The 21,625-nt window shown below is 43.2% G+C and overlaps 1 protein-coding gene across 1 annotated transcript in view; it reads right to left on the bottom strand.

The window, feature by feature from the left end:
* The window catches only part of LOC146869308 (proteasome subunit beta type-7-like), an 89,229-nt gene that overhangs the window by 45,441 nt on the left and 22,163 nt on the right, over positions 1-21,625 (bottom strand). Inside the window, exon 2 of the mRNA XM_085647140.1 lies at positions 8,618-8,711. Within this exon, the coding sequence (XP_085503266.1) occupies positions 8,618-8,711 (94 nt within the window). The remainder of the gene's footprint in view (positions 1-8,617; positions 8,712-21,625) is intronic.

Raw genomic sequence — 21,625 nt, 5'->3', positions numbered from 1 at the left:
CATCAGGAAGCAAAAGAATCAGTTCATGCTTTTTCTGAGAGGCTGATACTGGCTTTTAAACAATTCAGTGGGGATGAACACCTGGGTGACAAGGATTTGAGTCATTTTGTATACAGATTTGTATATGGCCTGAGACCTGAGATTAGTGAGAGAATTCGTGAGCATACAGTGGACTGGCAGAGTAAGAAAATAGATGAGATTCTGAGACATGCAAAGTACTTCAGTGATGAAATTGAAGCAAAACAGAGAAAACTGAAAGAAAAGGCAATGTGGGCACAAGTGAAGGTTGCGGAGAGACAAGAAGCACAGTTGGTGGAACAGGCAAATAATCCAGGGAATAGGCCCAGATATGTGGGGAAAGGAAAGGGGAATTTAGAGGAGGCGAAGAAAAAGTTCCCTTGTCACAACTGTGGCCAACTGGGACATTGGAGATCCGAGTGTACCAATCCACCATTAGCGAATAACGAGAGTAAACCCTTAAATCAACAGGTGCAGAACGAGGGGAATAATCAACAGCAGCAACAACAGAAGGTTGTGAGACAGCAGAGCCAAGAGCCAAAACCGCCCTTGCCGCAGAATAGAGGGTCCCAAAAGTACAATCAGGATTCGGGATTCTACAATGATGAGCAGGTAAACAAACCAAGACGTTCAAACCCGGTACAACACTATTGGTTGAAGAATGAAGGGAGTGAGTCCGAGGGTGATTATTGACGGTGCCGAAGAGAGGAGGAAGAGTGCATACTTGGTGCAACTCTAGAAATAGACCAGGCAGGACCATTTGTAGATGGGAAAATAAATGAAGAAAGTGTTACTTTTTTAGTAGACACAGGAGCGACGAGATCAACTGTCAGGTCAACAGATATTAGAAATCTTCCTCTCTCGGATGAAGCAATCCAAGTAGTTGGTGTAGCTAACACACAAATCAAGACACGTCTTACTGAACCAGTAAGGGTAAGAATAGGGAAATTTTCAGACATGCACAGATTTGTGGTCTGTGACACTAGTCCAGTGAATTTGTTAGGTAGGGATCTGTTATGCAAGATGAATTGTACAATTTTTTGTACTCCGGATGGAATAGCTTTTAAAACACAAGATGAGGATGTTTTGTACCGAATGACTCTAGATAATAGAGAGAGTGAGATGGTTGGTACATATGCTGTGTTTAATCCGGAGGATTTGCCTCAAGAGCTGAGAGACACAGTGAAAACGACAGTTTGGGATTTTACTGGAGAAGATGTGAGATTGATGAATAATGTAGATCACTGTGAAAATTTCAGTGAAAGAGGGAATTACTTATCCTAACATTCCTCAGTACAAAATGACACCAGAAATAATTGAAGGAATAACTCCTATTATTGAGAAAATGATTCAGCAAGGAGTTTTGAGAGAATTACTGAGTAGCCCGTGTAATTCACCGATAATGGGGCTAAAGAAACCTAATGGGAAGTTCAGGATTGTACAAGATTTGAGAAAGGTTAACAAAATTGTAGTGGCATGTTGTCCCATTGTGCCAAATCCTTCAGTGATTTTGTATCAGATTCCTCATGATGCTGAGTGGTACACGGTGATTGATTTGTGTCATGCTTTCTTTTCAATTCCATTGCATCATGACAGCCAGCCAATTTTTGCATTCCGGTTTGGCCAGCGTATTTTAGCATGGTGTCGTATCCCACAGGGGTATACAGAGAGTCCTTCGATATTCAATCAGTTATTGAAAAGGTCATTGGAAAGTTTGATCATGCCTGAAAGCTCAGTGCTAGTGCAGTATATCGATGACCTACTTGTGGCATCGAAGACACGTGAAGCTTGTGAAGTAGATACCATAGCTTTACTGAATCATCTGGCAGATGGAGGGTTAAAGGTATCTCCAGCCAAATTGCAGTTTTGCAAGAAAGAGGTGCATTATCTTGGACACAATATTGAAAAGGGTCTGAGAAAGGTGACTGATGACAGGATCAAAGTTATCAGGGGAATGAGAGCCCCAAGGACCCAGAGAGAAGTGAGGATGGTTCTGGGGATGGTGGGTTATTGTCGTCAGTGGATTAGTAATTTCTCCCTGATAGCAAAGCCACTGATTAAGCTGACAAAGAGTGAGATGAAAGACCCATTGGAACTAGATGGAGAACAAATGGCAGCATTTGAGGAGTTGAAGAGCAGGATGTGTGAAGCCCCTGCTTTGGGAATGCCAGACTATGAAAAAGAGTTTGAGTTGTACTGCAGTGAGAGAAATGGATGTGCACTTTCAGTGTTAATCCAGAAGCATGGACAACTGAGAAGGCCTATTGCGTACTTCTCATCGACACTTGACCCTGTAGCTGTAGGTTTACCAGGTTGTCTGAAATCAGTAGCCGCAACGTGCAGAAGTCTGGAACAGAGTGAGGGAATAATAATGGGATATCCTGTAAGGGTATTTGTACCTCATAATGTGGCAATTCTTTTGACAAGAAGCAGAACTCAGTACATGTCACATAGTCGGCTGACTAAGTATGAGAAAGTCATTCTGGGAGCATCAAATGTGACTCTTGAGAGATGTGTGAATGTGAATCCAGCAACATTATTGCCTGATACTGAAAGTGTGGGTATAAAGAAAGAAGATGATCACAATTGTTTGGATGTGCTTGATTACTGTACAAAACCGAGACCAGACATAAGAGATCTTCCATTGCCTGAGAGTGATCATGTGCTGTTTGTGGATGGATCATGTCTGAGGAATGATGATGGTGTGCTATGTGCAGCATATGCAATGTGCAAAGTTTCAGGAGTCATGGAGGCTTCGTCATTGAAAGGAGTGAAGTCTGCTCAAGTTGCTGAATTGGTGGCGTTGACGAAAGCTTGCAAAATTGTGAAGAATCTGAGAGTGACTGTGATGACTGATAGTCAGTATGGATTTGGAGTTGTGCATGATTTTGGCCAGCTTTGGCTACAGAGAGGTTTCTTGACGTCGAGTGGGACTCCAATAAAGAATGCTGAAGTGATTGGGGAAATTGCTTAAGGCGATACAGCTGCCTAAAGAATTAGCAGTTGTAAAATGTGCTGCTCATGGACAAGGAGATGATTTTGTAACACTTGGAAATCGTTTCGCCAACGATATTGCACAATATTGTGCTAAGAATAATCACTCGATTAATAGGGAACGAGAAAAGGAAATGTCTTTTTGTTCTGTGATGTTTACTAATGTCCTAGAAACGTGGGATGAAGTGACACAGTTGCAGGATGAGGCAGGAAATGAAGAAAAGAAAGACTGGATCAAGGCAGGTTGTGCCCCAAGAGAGACAGATCATGTCTGGATCTATAGAGATGGTAGACCAGTCATGCCTAACTCTATGCTGTCGACAATGGCAAGAATGTATCATGGCCAGGGACATTTGGGAAGGGATGCGATGATCAGGTCTTTTAAGCAGACTTGGTATAATGCAAAGTTCAGGTTGATTGCAGAAAGCATCTGTCAAAGACGTTTGATTTGTCAGCAGTTTAACACTGGGAAAAAGACAGTGGTGAGTCTGGGGACGATAGGCAGAGAAGGTGGTCCTTTTACGAGAATGCAAATTGATTTCATTGAAATGCCACAAGTGAACAGATTGAGGTATGTTCTAGTGGTGGTCTGTTTGTTCTCGAGATGGGTGGAGGCCTATCCGACTAGGAGAAATGATGGAATAACAGTGGCAAAGTTACTGTTAAGAGAGTTGATTCCTAGGTACGGATTTCCAGTAACGATTGAGTCTGATAGAGGTGGACACTTCTATAATGAGCTCATGAGTTTAATTTGTGAAGCATTGAGCATACAGCAGAAGCTACATTGTGCTTACAGACCAGAGGCTTCTGGTGTTGTGGAGCAGATGAATGGCACAATCAAGAACAGGATTGGTAAGATGTGTTTAGCCACCGGAATGAAATGGCCTGATGTCTTGCCTCTAGTGCTAATGACTATTAGATCTACTCCAGATAGAACTACTGGTTTGAGTCCACATGAGATCTTGATGGGACGTGCAATGCGTCATGCATTTGTGCCTGTCAATAAGTTGATGACAATAACTGATGACATGATTTTGGATTACTGTAAAGGCCTGGCTGACGCAGTTCATTCTGTGTTTCACCAGGTTGGAGGAGACGCTACCACACTTGAGAAGAAGCAAGCTCATGATCTGAGTCCAGGGGACTGGGTGAGGATTAAGGTGCACAGAAGAAGAAATTGCTTGGTTCCAAGGTGGGGAAGGCCAAGACAAGTTATTTTGACTACGACAACTGCAGTTAAGTGTGCCGGTGTGAAAAACTGGGTGCATGCGAGTCATACTCTGAGAGTTCCAAATCCAAAGGAAGGGACTGGTAAGGAGTATTTTGAAGAGTCAGATTCCAGTGATGATGCAGAGACTGAGCCGGTAAGAAGGAATCGGAATTCTGGAAGAGGTGAAGGAGAAAGAGAGTCAGGTGATTCTTTCTTTCCAGGGGAGGCTTCAAGAGAAACATTGAGAGTCACAGAAGAGAGATCGGATTCTGTGAGAGTGCCTGAAGTTCTAACGAGCAGTAGAGTAAACAGAAAGGAAAGGAGCAATTCCACAGTGACTACATCTGAATCGGATGAAGAAGTTGAGAGTCCACTTGAGATTACACCTGAAGAAACAGGGTCAGAAGAAGGTAGAGAAGGACAGATTGCGGAAGACCCCAGAGGAGGTGTAGGGAACATTCCTGATAAGCTAGGTGAAGGGACAAGTAGACAGCAAGAAGATTGCGTGTTGGAGACCCGAGGAGGGACAGAAATAGGGAAGTCTCAAACAGTGGTGATAAAAACTGTGGAGCGAAAGAAAACTGCTGAAGAACAAGAGGCATTTGAAACAGAATCGGATGAGAGTGAGAATGAGAAATCAGAGGGTCGAGTTCTGAGAAAGAGAACTTGGATTGGAGAAAGAAATAATAAAGAAACAAGACCAAAAAAGGTTATAAGAGGAGATCTTTGGCCTAACAACACAGTAAAGAGGCTGAGATACAGACTGACACGAGCAAATACATCGAAAGCTGAACAAGTGAATGAGGTGTCGAGTCAGAATCCAGCAAAAGGTGAAAAGCGAAAAGAGTCGAAAGGACCAGAGGAGATCAAAAGGATAAGAAAACCTAACCAGAAGTATAGGTCGCCGGAATGGACGTACGTGGCACTGTCTGAAGGTGAAGAGGCAGAAAGTCAGGGAAGTCCAGAGGAGACCATACGTGAAGTGGTTGAGGAAGATACAGGTGAAATCCTGAAAGTAATCTTGACTGACATTGGAGAAAAGTCGGATACTGAGGATGTTGTTGGAGATCTAATACAATTTGATGTTGAAGAAGATGAAGTGAAGAGTGATGAATATCCAAATTGAGTGAACTGAAGAAATCACTTGGAGAAAAGTGAAAAGAAGAGAGTCTGAAATTTTACTGTCTGAAGTAATCCAGAATTTTAGAAATTCCAGTAGTGGAGTAGTAGAGGCTAAGTCAAAAGACACGGTCAAAGTAGTAAAATGACTAACATAGAAAATATTCAAAGTAGATGTGCCTTCTTGAAAAGATGGTGTAGAATGTGCTGCTGCTGTACTGGATTATTAGTGCTATTATGGGGTGTACTAGCTTTATTAGTTACTTTTAGAGTTACAAAGGTACATTTGAGATGCACACTGAGAATGTGACTAATGTAGAGAAGAATTCACAGAAAGTGGTTCCAACTAGAATTAGTAATACTTACATACATAAAGATAGGTCAATTAATGATTTTTCTAGTAATGTTTTTTCAAAATTGTTGTATGAATACGTGAAGACAATGGAAGTAAGGGATTGCTACGTATGTATGCAGTTACCTACATCCGTTTCAGAGGGTGTTACTTATCACCATTTACCAGCTACGTATGGAATTTCATGTAGTGTGTTGAGTAGTGTTTTTTATTTGTTAGGGAAAATAGATTATGAGATGTCTAACAAAGATAACATTTTTGGGCAATTGCCTATGAACAAAAAGCTGAATCCAGCTAAAGAAGCTAACATTTTTGGTGAGATTTTTATTGAAAAAGAAGAATTAACATTAGATTACATTTTTAAGAACAATTTAACTTGCAGTTTGAAAGAAGAGGAGAAGGCTTTCCTAAACATGGTAGAGGAAAGGAGAATGAGTATGCATGAAAAGGCAGGAAAATATAAAGTGAGTGAGACAATTTGGGACATTGAGATGGGGAAAGAATTGAGGAATGGGGCTAGTCCAACTTTGGCTTTAGATGCACCACAGAAGGGTAAGCTATGTATTACAAGAAAGAAATCCCAATATGATACATATTTTGTTGGGACTAGTGAGTGTCATGATACATACTTCATTGCAACAGGATGGGGTTTCAAGGGAGGAGAGGATCCAGTTTTCCCAGGAGTGTATTATGTTTGTGGGAACAAGGCTTATTACAGGTTGCCTGACCATTGGTATGGCACATGTTATGTGGGCCTGGTCTTTCCAAAGATTTTTCATATAGATAGAATAGAAGATGTAGAACATATTAATTTACTAACACGATTTAAGAGAGAAACTTGGTCAGAAATAGTTCTTGATATCTTTGGAGCTTTAATTCCAGCAGTGGGAATTTCTTTAAATGCATATGGAATTCGGAAACTGTCAACAGTGGTGGATCGCTTATCGACAAATACCGCTGGAGGGTTTCTTTTGGTGAATACGGAGATGATTGCCGTACGTGCCATGTCTATGCAAAATCGACTTGCCCTTGATATTCTATTGGCCAAGGAGGGTGGAGTTTGTGGAATGCTGAAAGTTCAACATTGTTGCACTTACATTCCTGACGAAAGCAAGGACCTGAAGGTCTATATCAAAAATATTACTGATTTGCATGAAGAATTAGTATCACTAGAAGCTGAAAGTGTCTGGACTAAAATAGCTAATAAGATAGTTGCTGTTAAGAGTTTTATTGCAAAAATAGGTAATACTATTATAGGTAAGATATTGTTTCCTTTGACTTGTGTAATTGTTGCTTTATTGATACCAAGATTGGTGTGTTTGTGTTGTAAAAACAGGGGAGGGAAAAAGAAATTAATCAAAAGAAATATTGAAAAGAAACATAAAAGGTCAAAAAGAGATCCACAAGAAATAGAATTAGAAGAATTGAGGGAGAGTGTTTACTTAGAAACAAAGAGAGATGATGAGAGGGAGTCTGGTGTGTAATGTTGTGAAAAGAGAAAAAGACATTTCCAATTTCTCCTAAAATGGGACAAAATTTTTTTTTTTTGGGTTGTTTTATTTGGTGATGTTATCACCAAAGGGGGGATTGCTGGAGCAGAGTTTTCTATTGAAAATTTATTGGGTTTTTAAGCTCCAGTTTTGTCTACATGTTGAGACTTAAATTACTAATCTATAATCGATAATTATTTGTTTTGTGAGAGACTTTGATTAATCAATATGACTAACAAGAGAAAATACACGTGGGAATGCATATATGTTGCTTAATAATGTGCGGTTATTTAATATAAGTGTGCTATTTGTTTTGTGTTGATGCTTTTAAATAATAACGTGTACTAATGCTTAAATATGTTGCAGATGGCTAGTTAATTACATACACATAAGGGTATTAGTGGGAATTAACACTGTTTAATCATTGCGATGATGTAGTAACGTTGTTTGTGTTTCTTTCAATTAAGAATGGTTAGTTTTGGCCTAAGATAAGATGGCTGCCGTTTACAGCCTGTGCTCGAGTGAATATGAGATGACGAGAGGCCTTGTTGAAGGTCACCTGACTATGGCTTCTGCTGGAGTTTTGAAAGTTTCCGTGATGACAGTGACTCCAGGCAAGCGTCCAAATAACCTTGGAGGAAAAGAGAGCCACAATGAACATTGTGATTACAGTGGTGGCTTCGCTATGGTTCCGAGGAAGAGCATTTACAAAAGTAACATTTGCAAACTCGAGTTTCCTTCTTCCGTCTTTTTATTTTTTTGATTTTTCTGAGCGGAGGTTTTTCAAATGTAGCGATGCTACATCCTTTCCTGCTCGCTCTGCTCAGCGGCTCAACGGATATTCAGAACATTTTATGTTGCTTTATTTTGTAAGATTTATTATAAATATTGTTAGACTAGAGAGGGTCTAAGGCCACTTCTTCCCAAACCTGCGTTGGTGAGGATCGATGCTGTGAGGACGGCGACTCGGGAGACTTCTACTGAGAGACTTGTCCTGACCCATTTATGACATTTAGCTAGAATAGGTAATTATGAGAATAATGATTTTGCTTTGATTGACTTTCTTTTGAACTAATTTTAGATAAAGTACCATTATTTCAAATACAGTGTTGGTGGTTATTTCTTGTCGTTTATTGAATACACTAATGTGATTATTGTTGTTTAAATCATGACTCAGGACAATGACAATTTGATCGCATTGACCTTACTGTAGATACAGGGTGTTTCAGGAGTTTCTCTCATGACCAGTGCTTATAGAGTAATCGAGCGTGTGTTAGTGAAATGGGCCCAAGTGTATGATGAGTGCATGTGCGTGTATCTGGGAAATTACTCTATCCGTGGGAGTAGGGAGAATTTGTATGCCCTGATCTGCAGCACAAGCACGCGAGACTGGCTGGTCAGTGTTGGTTGCACACAGGTGGAATTCACTCCTACCTTGAAGATGAGACCCGCTATGGAGGTTCCCGTCTTCCGTGGTTTGGGGGCCTTCGCCCCAGTTTCCAAGAGGTGCTTCTCTAGTGATGCATTCCTGTAAGGAGAAAGAAAAATACTGAGGTCAGTAAATCTCACCTAAACCACTCCCACCAACACCACACTAAGCACTCGGGACTGAAGCCTAATCGGCCCGACACTCACGACAGACTCACGGTCCCCACATTCACTGACTCCAGACTGAGCTCTGTCAGTACACATTTGCCTGTAATTTAATATATAGGCTTTGTACACATATTCCCGTTGTCTATTATATATTTTAAACTTTTGTGAATAAGTTCTGTAACTTTTGAACAACTGGATGGTTTGCCTGTATAACATTGCTGTGTTCTCCGGGCAAGTTTGAGTTTTCATATTTGTGAATGATTTAGCAATTTCCCTATAAACACTTTGTGGTAGCAGGATTGTCGTCTTTGCATCCCCAGTCCTAACTAGACCATATTTCAAGACAGGCCAAATTCATTTGCTGAGTGTGTGGGTATTTTAAGCGCCACCATTGTGATAGTCGATACTGTCAGTGACGGAATCGTATGCTTTTCATACCTATTATAAACATTATCATTATACAAAATTAAAAATGATGGTAACAAGTACTGCCACATTTTTAGAAATGGACTAATCCATTTTGTGAAAGCTAAAACAAATAGCTGTCCACGTCCTGTGTGACATCTTCATCCAGTCCTAGCTTTTCCAATAACATCACTTTGCATGCTAGGATTTATTAGACCATAATGACCTGCTGTTTGTTGAAAGGCCCGGTCTATATCATGCTATCACACATGACACGGAACCACTTGGCAGTTGAATCAATAACAAGACGAAATGTACTCACTTTTCTTTGTTGCCTTTTGTAACGGAAAACTAGCATTGTTCATGATTTAGACCCTTGTTTACCCACCTTTACATCTGGTCCTGCCCCTCAGCATACCTGGTGCACCAGACATGCATCTAGTCCTAAACAGGAAGGCGTCAAATGTTTAGGAGCCATGTGGGGGCAGAGGGCGCGCGCGCGCCGAGGAGGCCTCAGAAGCGCAGATGCTCGTGGACGCTACTACCGCACACGCACAGCACCCCTGTGAATGAGAGGGTGGTGCTAAACCCACTTCTCCTCCAGAACAATGGGGCCTGCACCTGCCCTCTGGTAAAAACCCAGCCATTGTCTAACACCAGGTACGGCGTGTCTGAGGCAGGAAAATGAAACCAATGGCCCTCGCGGATCTGTCGCCCACCCTCTCTACCTTATCATAGCTCTCTTCTTCTCCCTCCCTCCACATGTGTCTTCACCTTCAATTTCCCACTCCTAGACGTCCAATCCTCCTCTGTCCCTCCCCGCTAGCCCTTGCTACAATCGTCAGAGACGGCACGTGGCCCACGTCAGGGGAACGCCTTAAGTGCCACGCATCTAGGGTCGGGCTAACACATTTGGTCTGTTTTCCCGCATCACCATAAGGACCCGAACAGGAACACAGATATCACCGTGTTCCATCTCACAGTGCCTTGCAGTGATTAAAACGCTAAGCTGAAATGTCTACACTGATGTATATTAGCCTCTGCCATGGTCTATTTAAAGTCATTTGTCCTGGTAACTGTTCAGATAGCGACGATCCTTACCTCATTGGCAGGACAGAGGATAGTGGTACCTGACGTTGTCTGCTACGCCATGATTCAGGTCTAGGAGTAGGAACCATAAGTATTAATAAGTAAGCGTTATGCACTATAGGCAGCCCTGGGGCAGGCTAGCACCTGCTGTGATGTAGCGGCATGCGGCACACCAAGCCTGTATGAAAGCACTTATGTTGACGGTCTCAAACCGCTGAGGCTGAGGTTCCAGGCTCCCATGACAAGGCAGGGCATGCACTGTCTGGGTACTACAAAGAACCCACCCTTCAAGCCTAAATAGCAAAAGTGTTGTCCAAAATGTGCATAATATTTTATACTGAAATTATCCAGACTTATAGAAATGGTCAATTATAAATCAGACAAGAGCTTAAAGTGATTAATGTACCAGCCGGAGAGATACATGCTTACTGGAGAGTCGTGGTGTGTGCAGCTACGAGTCGCACCTATCAAAATCTCAAAAACATTCCCTATGTTTCCATCTTTGGTAGTATAACAAAAATCATCCCATATCGAGTACCCTTACCCTCTCCCCCATATTAAAGCGTGTCTGTTAAATATCTGCCACTCCAATATACCAATCATGTCCATGTCCTGCCAAGGCTTTTAATCTAGTCAACTTGACGTAAAGCTCCTAATACCCTATTCCGTTTTAAGTAGGCCCCCAACTCCATCTTAGGTAATGGGAGTTGTCATTTTTTCCCAATTTATGTTGACTCATTGTCATGTCTGCCATTGATGCAGATGTCGTCTGTCCTTATCTTTCCAAGAATTGTGAAATAGATATGTCACCCGATGCAACGTCAGTCTGGGACCAGTGTCTAGCTTTCACAGTGGCAAGGTCAAATAAGAGCAAACACAAACATGTATCAAAACAGTGTCGTCTGAACTGACGTCCATTTACCTTTATCTGATCATCAGGTTATGTCTGGAACATACACCTTGATGCAAATAATCTATGTCAGAAATTCCTGAACTTATGTCAGAAATTCCAATCCTTGATAAGAGGTAGTGTAATGGATTGCCACTCGTCAGGAGAGGTCCTTCTCCCAGATTATCGCACAAAAAAACTGCCAGAGATGATCCGAACTGCTGCCAGTGTACCATGAAGATCCGACATCACACCTGATATGGATAACGAGTTAAGTCCGGGAGAAAGGACGCTGCCGCAGCGTGCTTTTCTTTCACAGGGAACACCGCCTTCACGCCTCTCTGATATCCGCAGGTTTTGCTGTCAACAAGGTATGCAGAGCGTTGCTTCTCCACAGAAAGTCTAGATTGCAAGTTCTACTTCAAAAGTTCTCACAACGTAGTGCATAGAAGCATGTTTTAGGGTGTTAGTTTTAAAATGGCATTTTAATTATGTTCGAAGTTTTCATATTATTCTTGTTGTTTGCAACATGCTTATTGTTGTTTTTGTGAGATTCTGCGTGGTTATTCTAGATATGCTCAAAAACAGGTTCGTCCTGTTGAAATAAATGCTTTGTTGAAATAAATGCTTTTAGTTCAAAATGTCTATTCTCCTTAGTGCAATCAGGTAGCCGAGTGCACTCCTGTTTATCACGTTTGTCTTGTCTTCAGTTTCATTTAGTTTTAGCGTGCGTCCCGGGTCCGTGGTTCGCCCTCCTACCACGTGGAATAGATAATGAACATATGAATATGGGAGCATCACGTTGATCCCTTCCCGGAAGCACTGCTTTTATTGCCCATTGCAATGAATGTACCACAATTAAATTTGTTGTTTTTCCTTTATTCAAATTACTCCAATGTTTTCAATATTTCGTTCCGTTTCATTCTGTCACATGAAAAGCCATTTTATGTATTTTTAATTCTAATGCAGTAGACGTGTCCATCCGGACCTCTATCTTCTAAAGCAGGAACTATACGTAATTCATCCTCGATAGTGAATAATTTCCAATGCATTTCGGGCCATGTTTTTGCCCTTCGTCAGGGATTCACTACAAATGTAAATAACAGAAATTAAACTATATGTTTACACGAACATGAATTACTAGCTCAGAAGTCACTCATTATGTATTCGTTTTCTTAAAAATGCTTAAATCGGCGTCTTCCCTCTAGCTGATCAACATAAATAAAATGACTCTCCCTGATTTTGTTAGAACACCAATTTGTAAAAAACATTAAACTGTTAACCCCACTACTTGGATTCATAGGTTCTATGGTGCCCCTCAAAATCAGCCTTGTAGAACTCCCCTCATACCTGTAATGCGTATAGTGGCCTCATTCCTAGTTTGTTGAACTGTCTATCTACTCTCTAACACCTGATTTCCTTTTAACCACGTTAACCATGACTCCTCCCCTGTTTATTCATTGGTCATACCCGTTTTACTACAAGACCCATAATTCACCTCGTTGATTTAACATTACATTAGAACATGTCTACTGCATTAGAATTAAAAATACATAAAATGGCTTTTCATGTGACAGAATGAAACGGAACGAAATATTGAAAACATTGGAGTAATTTGAATAAAGGAAAAACAACGAATTTAATTGTGGTACATTCATTGCAATGGGCAATATAAGCAGTGCTTCCGGGAAGGGATCAACGTGATGCTCCCATATTCATATATTCTTCTTAGTGCCATTTGTGGGTGTGAAATTGTAAAGAGTGAAACAGGTTTGTTTCCGGAACCACAGTGCCCCAGATCCCGGCTTAGGGATTGTTAGTGACCTAAAAGCAATGATACCACTACAACAGTGTATTGGGTGGGGTTCTGAAGATATACAATAACCTGTCTTTCACATTCAGCGTTGGTGCATTGAACCAATTTCACCTGTGCCACCGGTGGGTGGGAAAGCAAACCTTGTAGAACTATGCCAGTCGTAGTTTACTCAACAAACGTATATTGACCTTTTTGCCCTGCACTGCAACAAGCATGGCTATGAAATGAGAGTTGAACCTTTCGTTCAAGGCATGAATAAAAAATGTTTCTTCCACAGCTCATCCTCGTGGAACCTTGAAGGTGATCGCCTGTAACAGCTTTTCAATGAGTACTGGCGCTGTAGCCAACAAACCCTATCAATAGCAAAACTACAAGCCTGAATGTAATGTGATATTCCTTGTAAAAACCAGTACAGGCTGAAGGTATCGCGTAATATGGGGAAAGAGCTGCTTTTCACTGGGACAGCAGTTTATCTCTTGCCTAGCCATTATGTAAAGCTGCACAAAAGGAGTTAACTTTATAAAACTGATTTCATTACAAGAACATAATTGCTGTGTTGCAGTGGCAAAATGTGTCACTCAATGTTCACTCACGCATAAGGCATTGAAGTGTCACGCATAAGCACATTGAAACTTGCCAGCTATCCTTCAGTCATTCCTGGCATTTTCTACCACAGCACTGTGCTGCTGGGACCTTTTAATCCATACTTTAAATGATGAAAGCAGATGGAGGGGAGAAGCTTCGGTGCAAACCAAGATAGACGCTCCCTAACTGAGCTCTGTGATCTCGGGAGTCGCCGTGGCTTGTTAACACCTCCTCCCCATGATGCCCTGAAACAGTGCCAGGGGGAGGGGGCCACCAGCGATTGAGGGAGCGAGTTGTAGCCGCAGGGTGATTGCAGAAGATGGTGAGGCAGCGATGGCCATGTGCAGCTTTGGACCGCGCCTTGTGACAGAGGCAATAAGCACGGGTGAGGGCCGGAGGGCCTGGATGGTGCTGTTGCCCGCTGGCACAGGAGGGCGCTGCAGACTCTCCGACTAGCCCGGCACAGAAGAAAGGAGCAGAGTTTGCGGGTGATGACGCCAGTGGCACCCCAGGCTCTGGTCCCCGACACCGCTAGCAAGGGTCGGAATGTTCTGCAGTGGGACGGGGTCTCCCACACCTGAGGTGAGCTAGGGGCCTTTGGGAGTCACAAGGGCATGCCATTCTCTTTTCCTAACAGACCGAGCCCAGTGGAGAAGGAGCAACAATGCCTCCTGGTTCAGGCGAAAGAGAGGTCTGATAGGTCCCCCAGCAGAACTCTCTGGCGCATCAGGGTCCCCTGCCTCTGTCACACAGGGGTTCGACTAGGCCTACTTGTCAATATTGTCTGGACCGCAGGGGAAAGTGGGCACTGGGGCAGTATATAGAAACACAGATCTGCTGGGAAACAGCACATATGGCACTGAGCGGTCTGGAGAGATTTGTTACGTTCTGCCCCTCACTTTGTCACTTTTCTGGTGACTCCGTGACCTGCTTCTGCGAGAAACCAATGAGAGCCCAATATCTAGGGATTGAGGTCTCACCACACACAGCCCATACCATTTATGACATCCACCCTAGCTGGCACTCCACTGGAGACTACGCCCACTTTTAGAGGGCACAGATTCCCCACCGCCTAACTCCAACTATGTCTCCCCCAAAATAACACACACAGAGGAAAGTCACAGGCTTCTTTGGAGTGAGCTTTCCATGCAGTCGGGATGCGTTTGAAGGACCCGGTAGGCAAGGCCTGGCAGGGAGGAGACAGGTGGCCCTGACAAAGGAAGATCTGCTTGCCAGCTCTAAGGTGGAATTGCGGGAGGAGCTTAAGGCATATATTACAACAGAGAGATGTCAACGCCCTAAGATCTGATCTCGGTGACAAAATCACCACGATAAGGTCAGACGTGGATGCAGTGGGAGCCAGGATTGGTGAAGCAGAAAGCAACTTAGAGGCTCTGAAGGGCAAGAGCCACACACTGATGGACACTTGCACAGCTCTTCATGCCATAAATGATGCACCTATGAAAAAGGTCGAAGCCCTGGAAAATCTATCCTGGAGAGACAGCATTCGAATCAGGGGTCTAATAGAGCAAGTGGAGGTTTCAGATCTTTAGCGCTTTGTCTTGGGACTGTTTTAATCATTAATTGGTACTGACTCCGCCTCGATTGAGCTAGACAGAGCTCACTGCATGGGCCCCTACCAAATGGCGAGATCGGCCAGACTCCAGGATGTGTTGGCCAAGTTCCATGAATTCTAGATAAACGCACAGGTCTTACAGGCGCCAGATCCAAGGACAACATCCAACACGAGGCCTACTCCGGCACATTGTTCCAGAACATTGTCCCGGCAACGCTTCTCAGACAACAGCAGTTCATGCCAATCACGGAACACTTTTGCCAAAATAAAATCAGGTATAGATGGCTCTATCCATTTGGCATTGCATTTGATCATGGCAACAAGTCACACCAGACCTTAGACCTGGCGATGGTGGCACAACTGCTGGGAATTACATTGGCGGTGCAGAGGGTTGGGGATCCCCCCGACCATTACCCCTTGGCAGGTACAAGAGTTGCTGTGCCAGGGGCTCAGGAGGAACAGAAATGCAACTCGGGAAGAAGACTTATGACCTGTGAAACTGGTCCCCTCCTGGGGTCCTGTTACAGGGGAGTGGCAATAGCTCCTTCTGGACCATTAGATGCCATAACCACCATACACATTGATGGGCAAGGATGATGGAATATGAGAGATGTTACATAAAACCCCTTGGTTACACCTCCAAGCCCTCCCTTATATTGACGGAGCTCAAGTATCCTCCTTGGGAGAGAGGCGGATCCCTGCCGCTCAGACAGGGTGTATTTTGGCACAGTGACATTGATTGGTGTTATGTTTCTATTCTTGTTTATTAGTTTCACACTGTTTGGGGTTATGAGGGGAAGGCGGGGCAATATGAACAAAAAGGGTGGGGAAACAGAGAGCCTTCACTCCTCACGAGGAGAACACTTTCTGTGGTCCACATAGTGGCCTGGATAATCGAAAGGCACAAACACTGCAAGGCTCGGTATGTTGCGAATCTGATTCCCTTGTGAAAATGGGGAGGGCGGCTTTTGATAATCAAGATCCATGGTATGCGATTTGGTTAAGGTCCTCTTACTCAATGTTAAGGGGTTGAACGTCCCCAATAAATGGACCAAGATTTGGCAATTCATAAAGAGGGGCAGGTACGGTCTCATTGCATTTCAGGAAACACAGCTGAAACAGGGAGAAGACACTAGAGTCAGACACAAACTATGTCCTCAGGCACACTGCTCACTCTCCTCATACATCATGGATTCCCCCTCCATGTTGCTGACTGGAAACAAAGTCAGGGAGGGCAGATACCTCATGGTTAGGGGTCTCTGTATTTCAGTCTTTACTGATTTTTACAGACAAATACAGACAGAAAACCATTTATTTTCCTGTCTGTGTGTATTTTTAAATGTGGATAAAACCGTAAATTGGATTCTTTTTCGAGTGCTTCTGAATGCTGTCATTCTTGACTGCCAGGCCAATCGCTGTGCGGACTGACAGGTAAGGGGTTAAACAAAGAAAGGAATTTTAGTAAAGAGGCTTAAACAGCAGGGGTTATGTACAACCTTGACACCAAAATGTTCACGTTTTTAGACAAGTGCATTGATTTATCATCTTTGGGCATTCATAGCATGGAAACCTATCAGGTGTAAAAGCATGAATGCACATGTATCGGTTACATACATGTGGAAATATACTAGTTTCGATTTCACAAACCCCAAAATAAATATGGATAATATTAGCAAAAAAGAAATATGAATAAATACAAAGGGAAATGTCCCAAAAATAAATACGATAAAACCGGGTGCCCTACTCATGTTTAAGGACTCGATCGATGGCTGGACACTGACAGTGATGGTGCTCTAAGCCCAAACACTGGCCAAGATGCCTTCCTGTGTAAAAGTATTGATCTAGTGGCGGTATTTGCTGTGGGTGACATCATCTTTATGGGAGACTCCATATTAGTCAGGAATCTCTGAGATAATAGGACAGGATCGTGCACCCCACACTCAGGGGGATTCTCCGCCACACTGAAAGGAAAGCTGTAGTACTTAGGGATTCATTATTGGCGGGGATGACATCCCTCTGACAAAGACTATACTTTCTTCTCCCTTGTACGCCAGACACTCTTGAGAATACAAAAATATATTCAGTATCTCTTACCTCTAGCTGCTCTAATGGGAGCCTTAGAGATTGGTATAGCTGATCATGCACCGGTGACAGTGACACTAGATCAGGGGGACCTACCTCAGAGATTCCCCAAGTGGATTATTAATCCTGGCCTGATTAGGCACCCAGTCCTTCGGACCGAGTTGATGGAGTCCATAAAGGACTATTTCCAACGTAATGACACCCCCGATATGTTGATGGAGAAGTTATGGGATGCTTTTAAGGTGCTACCACGGGGGACTTGCATAAGTAAACTATCCTATCTTAGAAGATTCAGACAGCAACAATGAGAGTCTCTTGAGAGGGAGCTTAAAGATCTAGAAAGACTATAAATTAGCCACCACACTCCCTAAGTAACAGCAGCTTATGGCACCCCGAGGCCAGATACTCACTAAGGACACTAACAGGGCCAAACTTACTCTCTTCAATCTGAAGCAGACACATTACCAACACAGCAGTAAGATAGGCTTGCCTACTTCACATACAACGTGTTTGCCACTATGTTAAAGATATTGTCTTAGAGTAGACAATGGTACCTGGTTCACTAAGGAGAGGCACATGTTGGCGGCTTTCCGCTCCTACTATATCCAATTATACAAGAAGGAGTGAGTGCAGCCGCATAGAAGCTCAAACTGAATATCTACAAAGGGACAACCTCCCCAAACTTACTGAGCTGAACGCTGCCAGCTAGAAGACCTTATTACAGAACAGGAGGTCAAACAGGCCATTACCACCCATAATGTCAACAAGCCTCCAGGACGTTACAGCTATACGGGGATTTTTTATAAAACGTTGGGGCCCTGCTGAGCCCTTAACTGGCGAGAGTCTACAACTCTTCTGACTACAAAATTGGCTACCTCTACAAAGGAATCCCTCACCTTTTTGAGACACACACCAGGGAGAGACCCCAAGACATGTGCTTCCTCTCGGCCTATAGCCTTGTTGAATGTTGTCACCTAGATATTTACTAAAATACTGTCAACTCGCTTGAAGAATATCCTCCCTCCAAGGCTCATGCGCATCTGGATCAGTAGGACTTTATTAAATATCGCCAAACAAAAGATAACCTAAGAAGGGTAATCCACCTAGTTGAAAAGGGAACCAAGAAAGAGATACTGCCTGTGTTGGTAACTTTAGATGTGGAAAAAGCCAAGAGAATACATATTTAAGGTTTGAATAACTGATTACTGCAAGAACACCGCGCAGTCTGCTCAATACCTCCTTATGTATCCTCTACCAGGTAGTGTCAGACCTATTGTCGTCTATACCAAGAATTTACAGTGGCTTAGAGCCCACCCACTGCGGCCAGTTGTTGGCCTTTTATCACTTTTATTTCTTTTCTTCTTGTTTGTTAGCTTTCCTTGTCCATCCGATCCCATCTTGTGTTTACCTCTCCTCTGAAGCATAGCCTCTTTACCATCTGATGTGTATCTTTTTCTTTTCCCTGCTCACTTTTAAGGAACTACTTTCTTTCTTTTGCCTTGAGCACTCCATGAGAGTGCACGTGTTTTCTAGCTCTCACCCTTGTGTGCTTCTCCCCTGCCAAATACCCACCCCCATGCTCCGTGTTGCTCTCTTCCTCATGTGTTGTACCCTCTCCCATGAGCTTCATCCCCCAAACCAGCGACCCCACTGTCCATATTGCTCTCTCCCTCATGTTCTGCTTTTCACCTCCTTCCCTAACCAGGTTTTATTATTATTTTATTGTGTTAACCCCCCCCCCCCCCACACTCTCCACCTGCTTCTCTATTGCTCCCCCACCTCTCGCGGGTATCTAAAGAATACAAAATACAACATAAATCAAGCATTTGCAATGCAATAGGTCTGGCATTTTACGCGAGTTTGAGCTATTGGCATTGTAAATGACAATGCCTTTTATTTATTTTTTATTTTTTACAACATAAATAAAAGGCATTGTCATTTACAATCCCAATAGCTCAAACTCGCGTAAATGCGATAATTATTGCATTGCAAATGCTTGTTTAGAACTTGTGCCCTTGGGACAGGGCTCACTCTGACACTGAGGGCAGTGACAATAGCGGTACACATCCAGATTGAGACGCCCTACAGAGACGAGAGGCATTGGAAATAATAACAGTGACACCAGTTTATTCTAAAGCTCTTCCAAACGCACTCAATCGTTTCCTAGCGCCCTGTATAATAGGTGCTAATGTTATCACATAACAATAATACGCATTTGAGGGCAAAGTAGGCATACAACAACACACTAAAGAAAAGCCATAACACAATGTGAGCTGCCAGATGTAAGAAGATCAGACCCGAGGAAACCAACTGTCTGATCTTGTACAAAGTGTCTCATCTCTCATATCGTCTCAATTTCGCTATTTGCCAATAGTGATGCATTCATAACCAGCTATCGCATCATGGCTCAGTGAGCTGAATGCTCAGTGCTGACAAAATGTCGTCATCTAGACGTGGCGAGTTCCAGTCTCGGCATTCCATCATTCACACATCAATACATCTAGGACAATGAATTGGCGAACTAACAAGTGCAGGTGAAGTTCAGAAACGGCAGAGTAGCTCTACACAAAAAGTTGATATATAAAGACAATGGATACAACACGTCCTCAAGTTTAGGTGAACTCACCTGCTTCGCACCGATTGCAACAATATAACTAAAACCAAGGAGTCACTGCGAAAATGATCGAGTGAGGGTTGTTAGTGACGTGCTGAGGCGCAACGGCCACTTATGCATAAATATAATTATTTCTGTCTTTTTTAAATATAAGACTCTAGCAAACGTAAGATGAAAGTAACATTATAAAAGTTTCTTTCCTCATAAAACAACGTAAAATCGATGCTCACATTTATCGAAGGTACGGGTGCAGTGCAAATGTTTTTGAATGTTCGTCTCATCGTGTGAGCTTCAGCCTTCTGAAAGCTAACATTCCAGCGGCAAAATAAAGGCTGACAGAGCGCCAACGTGCCCGAGTGTGGGAGCCAGTAAAAGAAACACCAGACTTTACTCACACAAAGACATTTGCAACAAAAGTATTTTAAATGCTTTACAATCTATAGCCACAGTATGAGATCTACAGTTATTTAAAAAACATGTTAAATGAAATTACTCTCTCAGCCGATTTCTGGCTTAGTAGGGTCGTTCTTGAGAACGTATCTATGTTTATTTTTTTGGGGGGGCGGGGTGCATAAAAGGCTGATAAAACCTGGCGCTTGGTTGGAAATTACTTTTTGTGCTGGGATACGTTCTCAAACGTCTGTTCGTTCTATAACACCTGCATCGACACCCCATGTTTTTTTTCACAGAGCTGCTCGGTGTTTAAAGCCTGGGTCCGTGGACCTAATTGATTACAGTCACGCGGTCACGTTGCGGGCCAAACAAGCCCAAATGTAATTCTGTCCCCCTCAGCAGCACCCCAGGCTGCGGCAGAGCACAAGCAGTGTCTGTGAGCCTCCCCCCTGGGTGGGCATCAGCCTCATCGATTATCTCGATCTGTCAAGCGGCTCTGTCAATAACCCTTCTAATCATAGCGGCTTCTGCGGTAGGTGTTTTTACGCCTCACGTGCTCTGCGTGTGACCTCTGTGGTAATGCTGCTGCACGTATGTAGTACACAGAGGCCTCTCTGATGTGCCTTCTCAGGATATTAAATACAGGCTTCTCTGTCAGGCACCCACACCTATTAAGTGCAGGCACATCCGATAGGCTTCTTGTTACATTTAATGCAGGCATCTGTGATGAGGCTTCTCATGATGTAAAATGGCGGCCTCTGAGATGAAGCTTCTCAGTGCAATAAACCACAGGCCACTGTGATGAGGCGTCGCACTGCATCAAATTCAGGCTGCTGGGACGAGCCTGGGATGAGCGCAGTGTCCCTGAAGTGGACACCGCAAAAATATAAATAAATGACGTGAGCGCGATGTCCCTAGCGGGCGCCGCGCTCATTTAGGATATAACAAAAACATACAATTTCTAGGGCATAGCGTTGCAGCATCGCGTTTCGTGAATGAATGACAAAAAGAAAGTGCCTACCAACTAATTGAAGGAGACAGTCTAACCGCAAGTAAAAGATCTGTCCGGGTGGGCGGGGCCAAAAGGAGACAGGGCGGTAACAAGCAGGGACTAAAAAGCCTCACTGACAATGGAAAGCCAGGGTTTTAAGCATGCACGATGACGCAAGACAATGGAAAGAAGGGGCGAAGCCTAGAGTCCACTTCTGAAATTGGCTTGATTACAAGAAGGCTTGCAGAGCGAGCAATGCATGCGCGCTGCAACGCTAGGTGAGACCTAAAAATGTCAAGTTGAATTTTTTTCGTAGTCTGTTAGCTCACTTTTTTTTACCAATCTAAGTGGCATTTCTAATTAGAAAAGACAAACAGAAAATGGCGCCGGATTGCTGCTTTCTTCA

Source organism: Triturus cristatus, chromosome 1_1 (assembly GCF_964204655.1).
Source record: "Triturus cristatus chromosome 1_1, aTriCri1.1, whole genome shotgun sequence".
In the NCBI taxonomy this organism is placed as follows: domain Eukaryota; kingdom Metazoa; phylum Chordata; class Amphibia; order Caudata; family Salamandridae; genus Triturus; species Triturus cristatus.
This window is presented reverse-complemented; position numbering and strand designations above follow the sequence as displayed.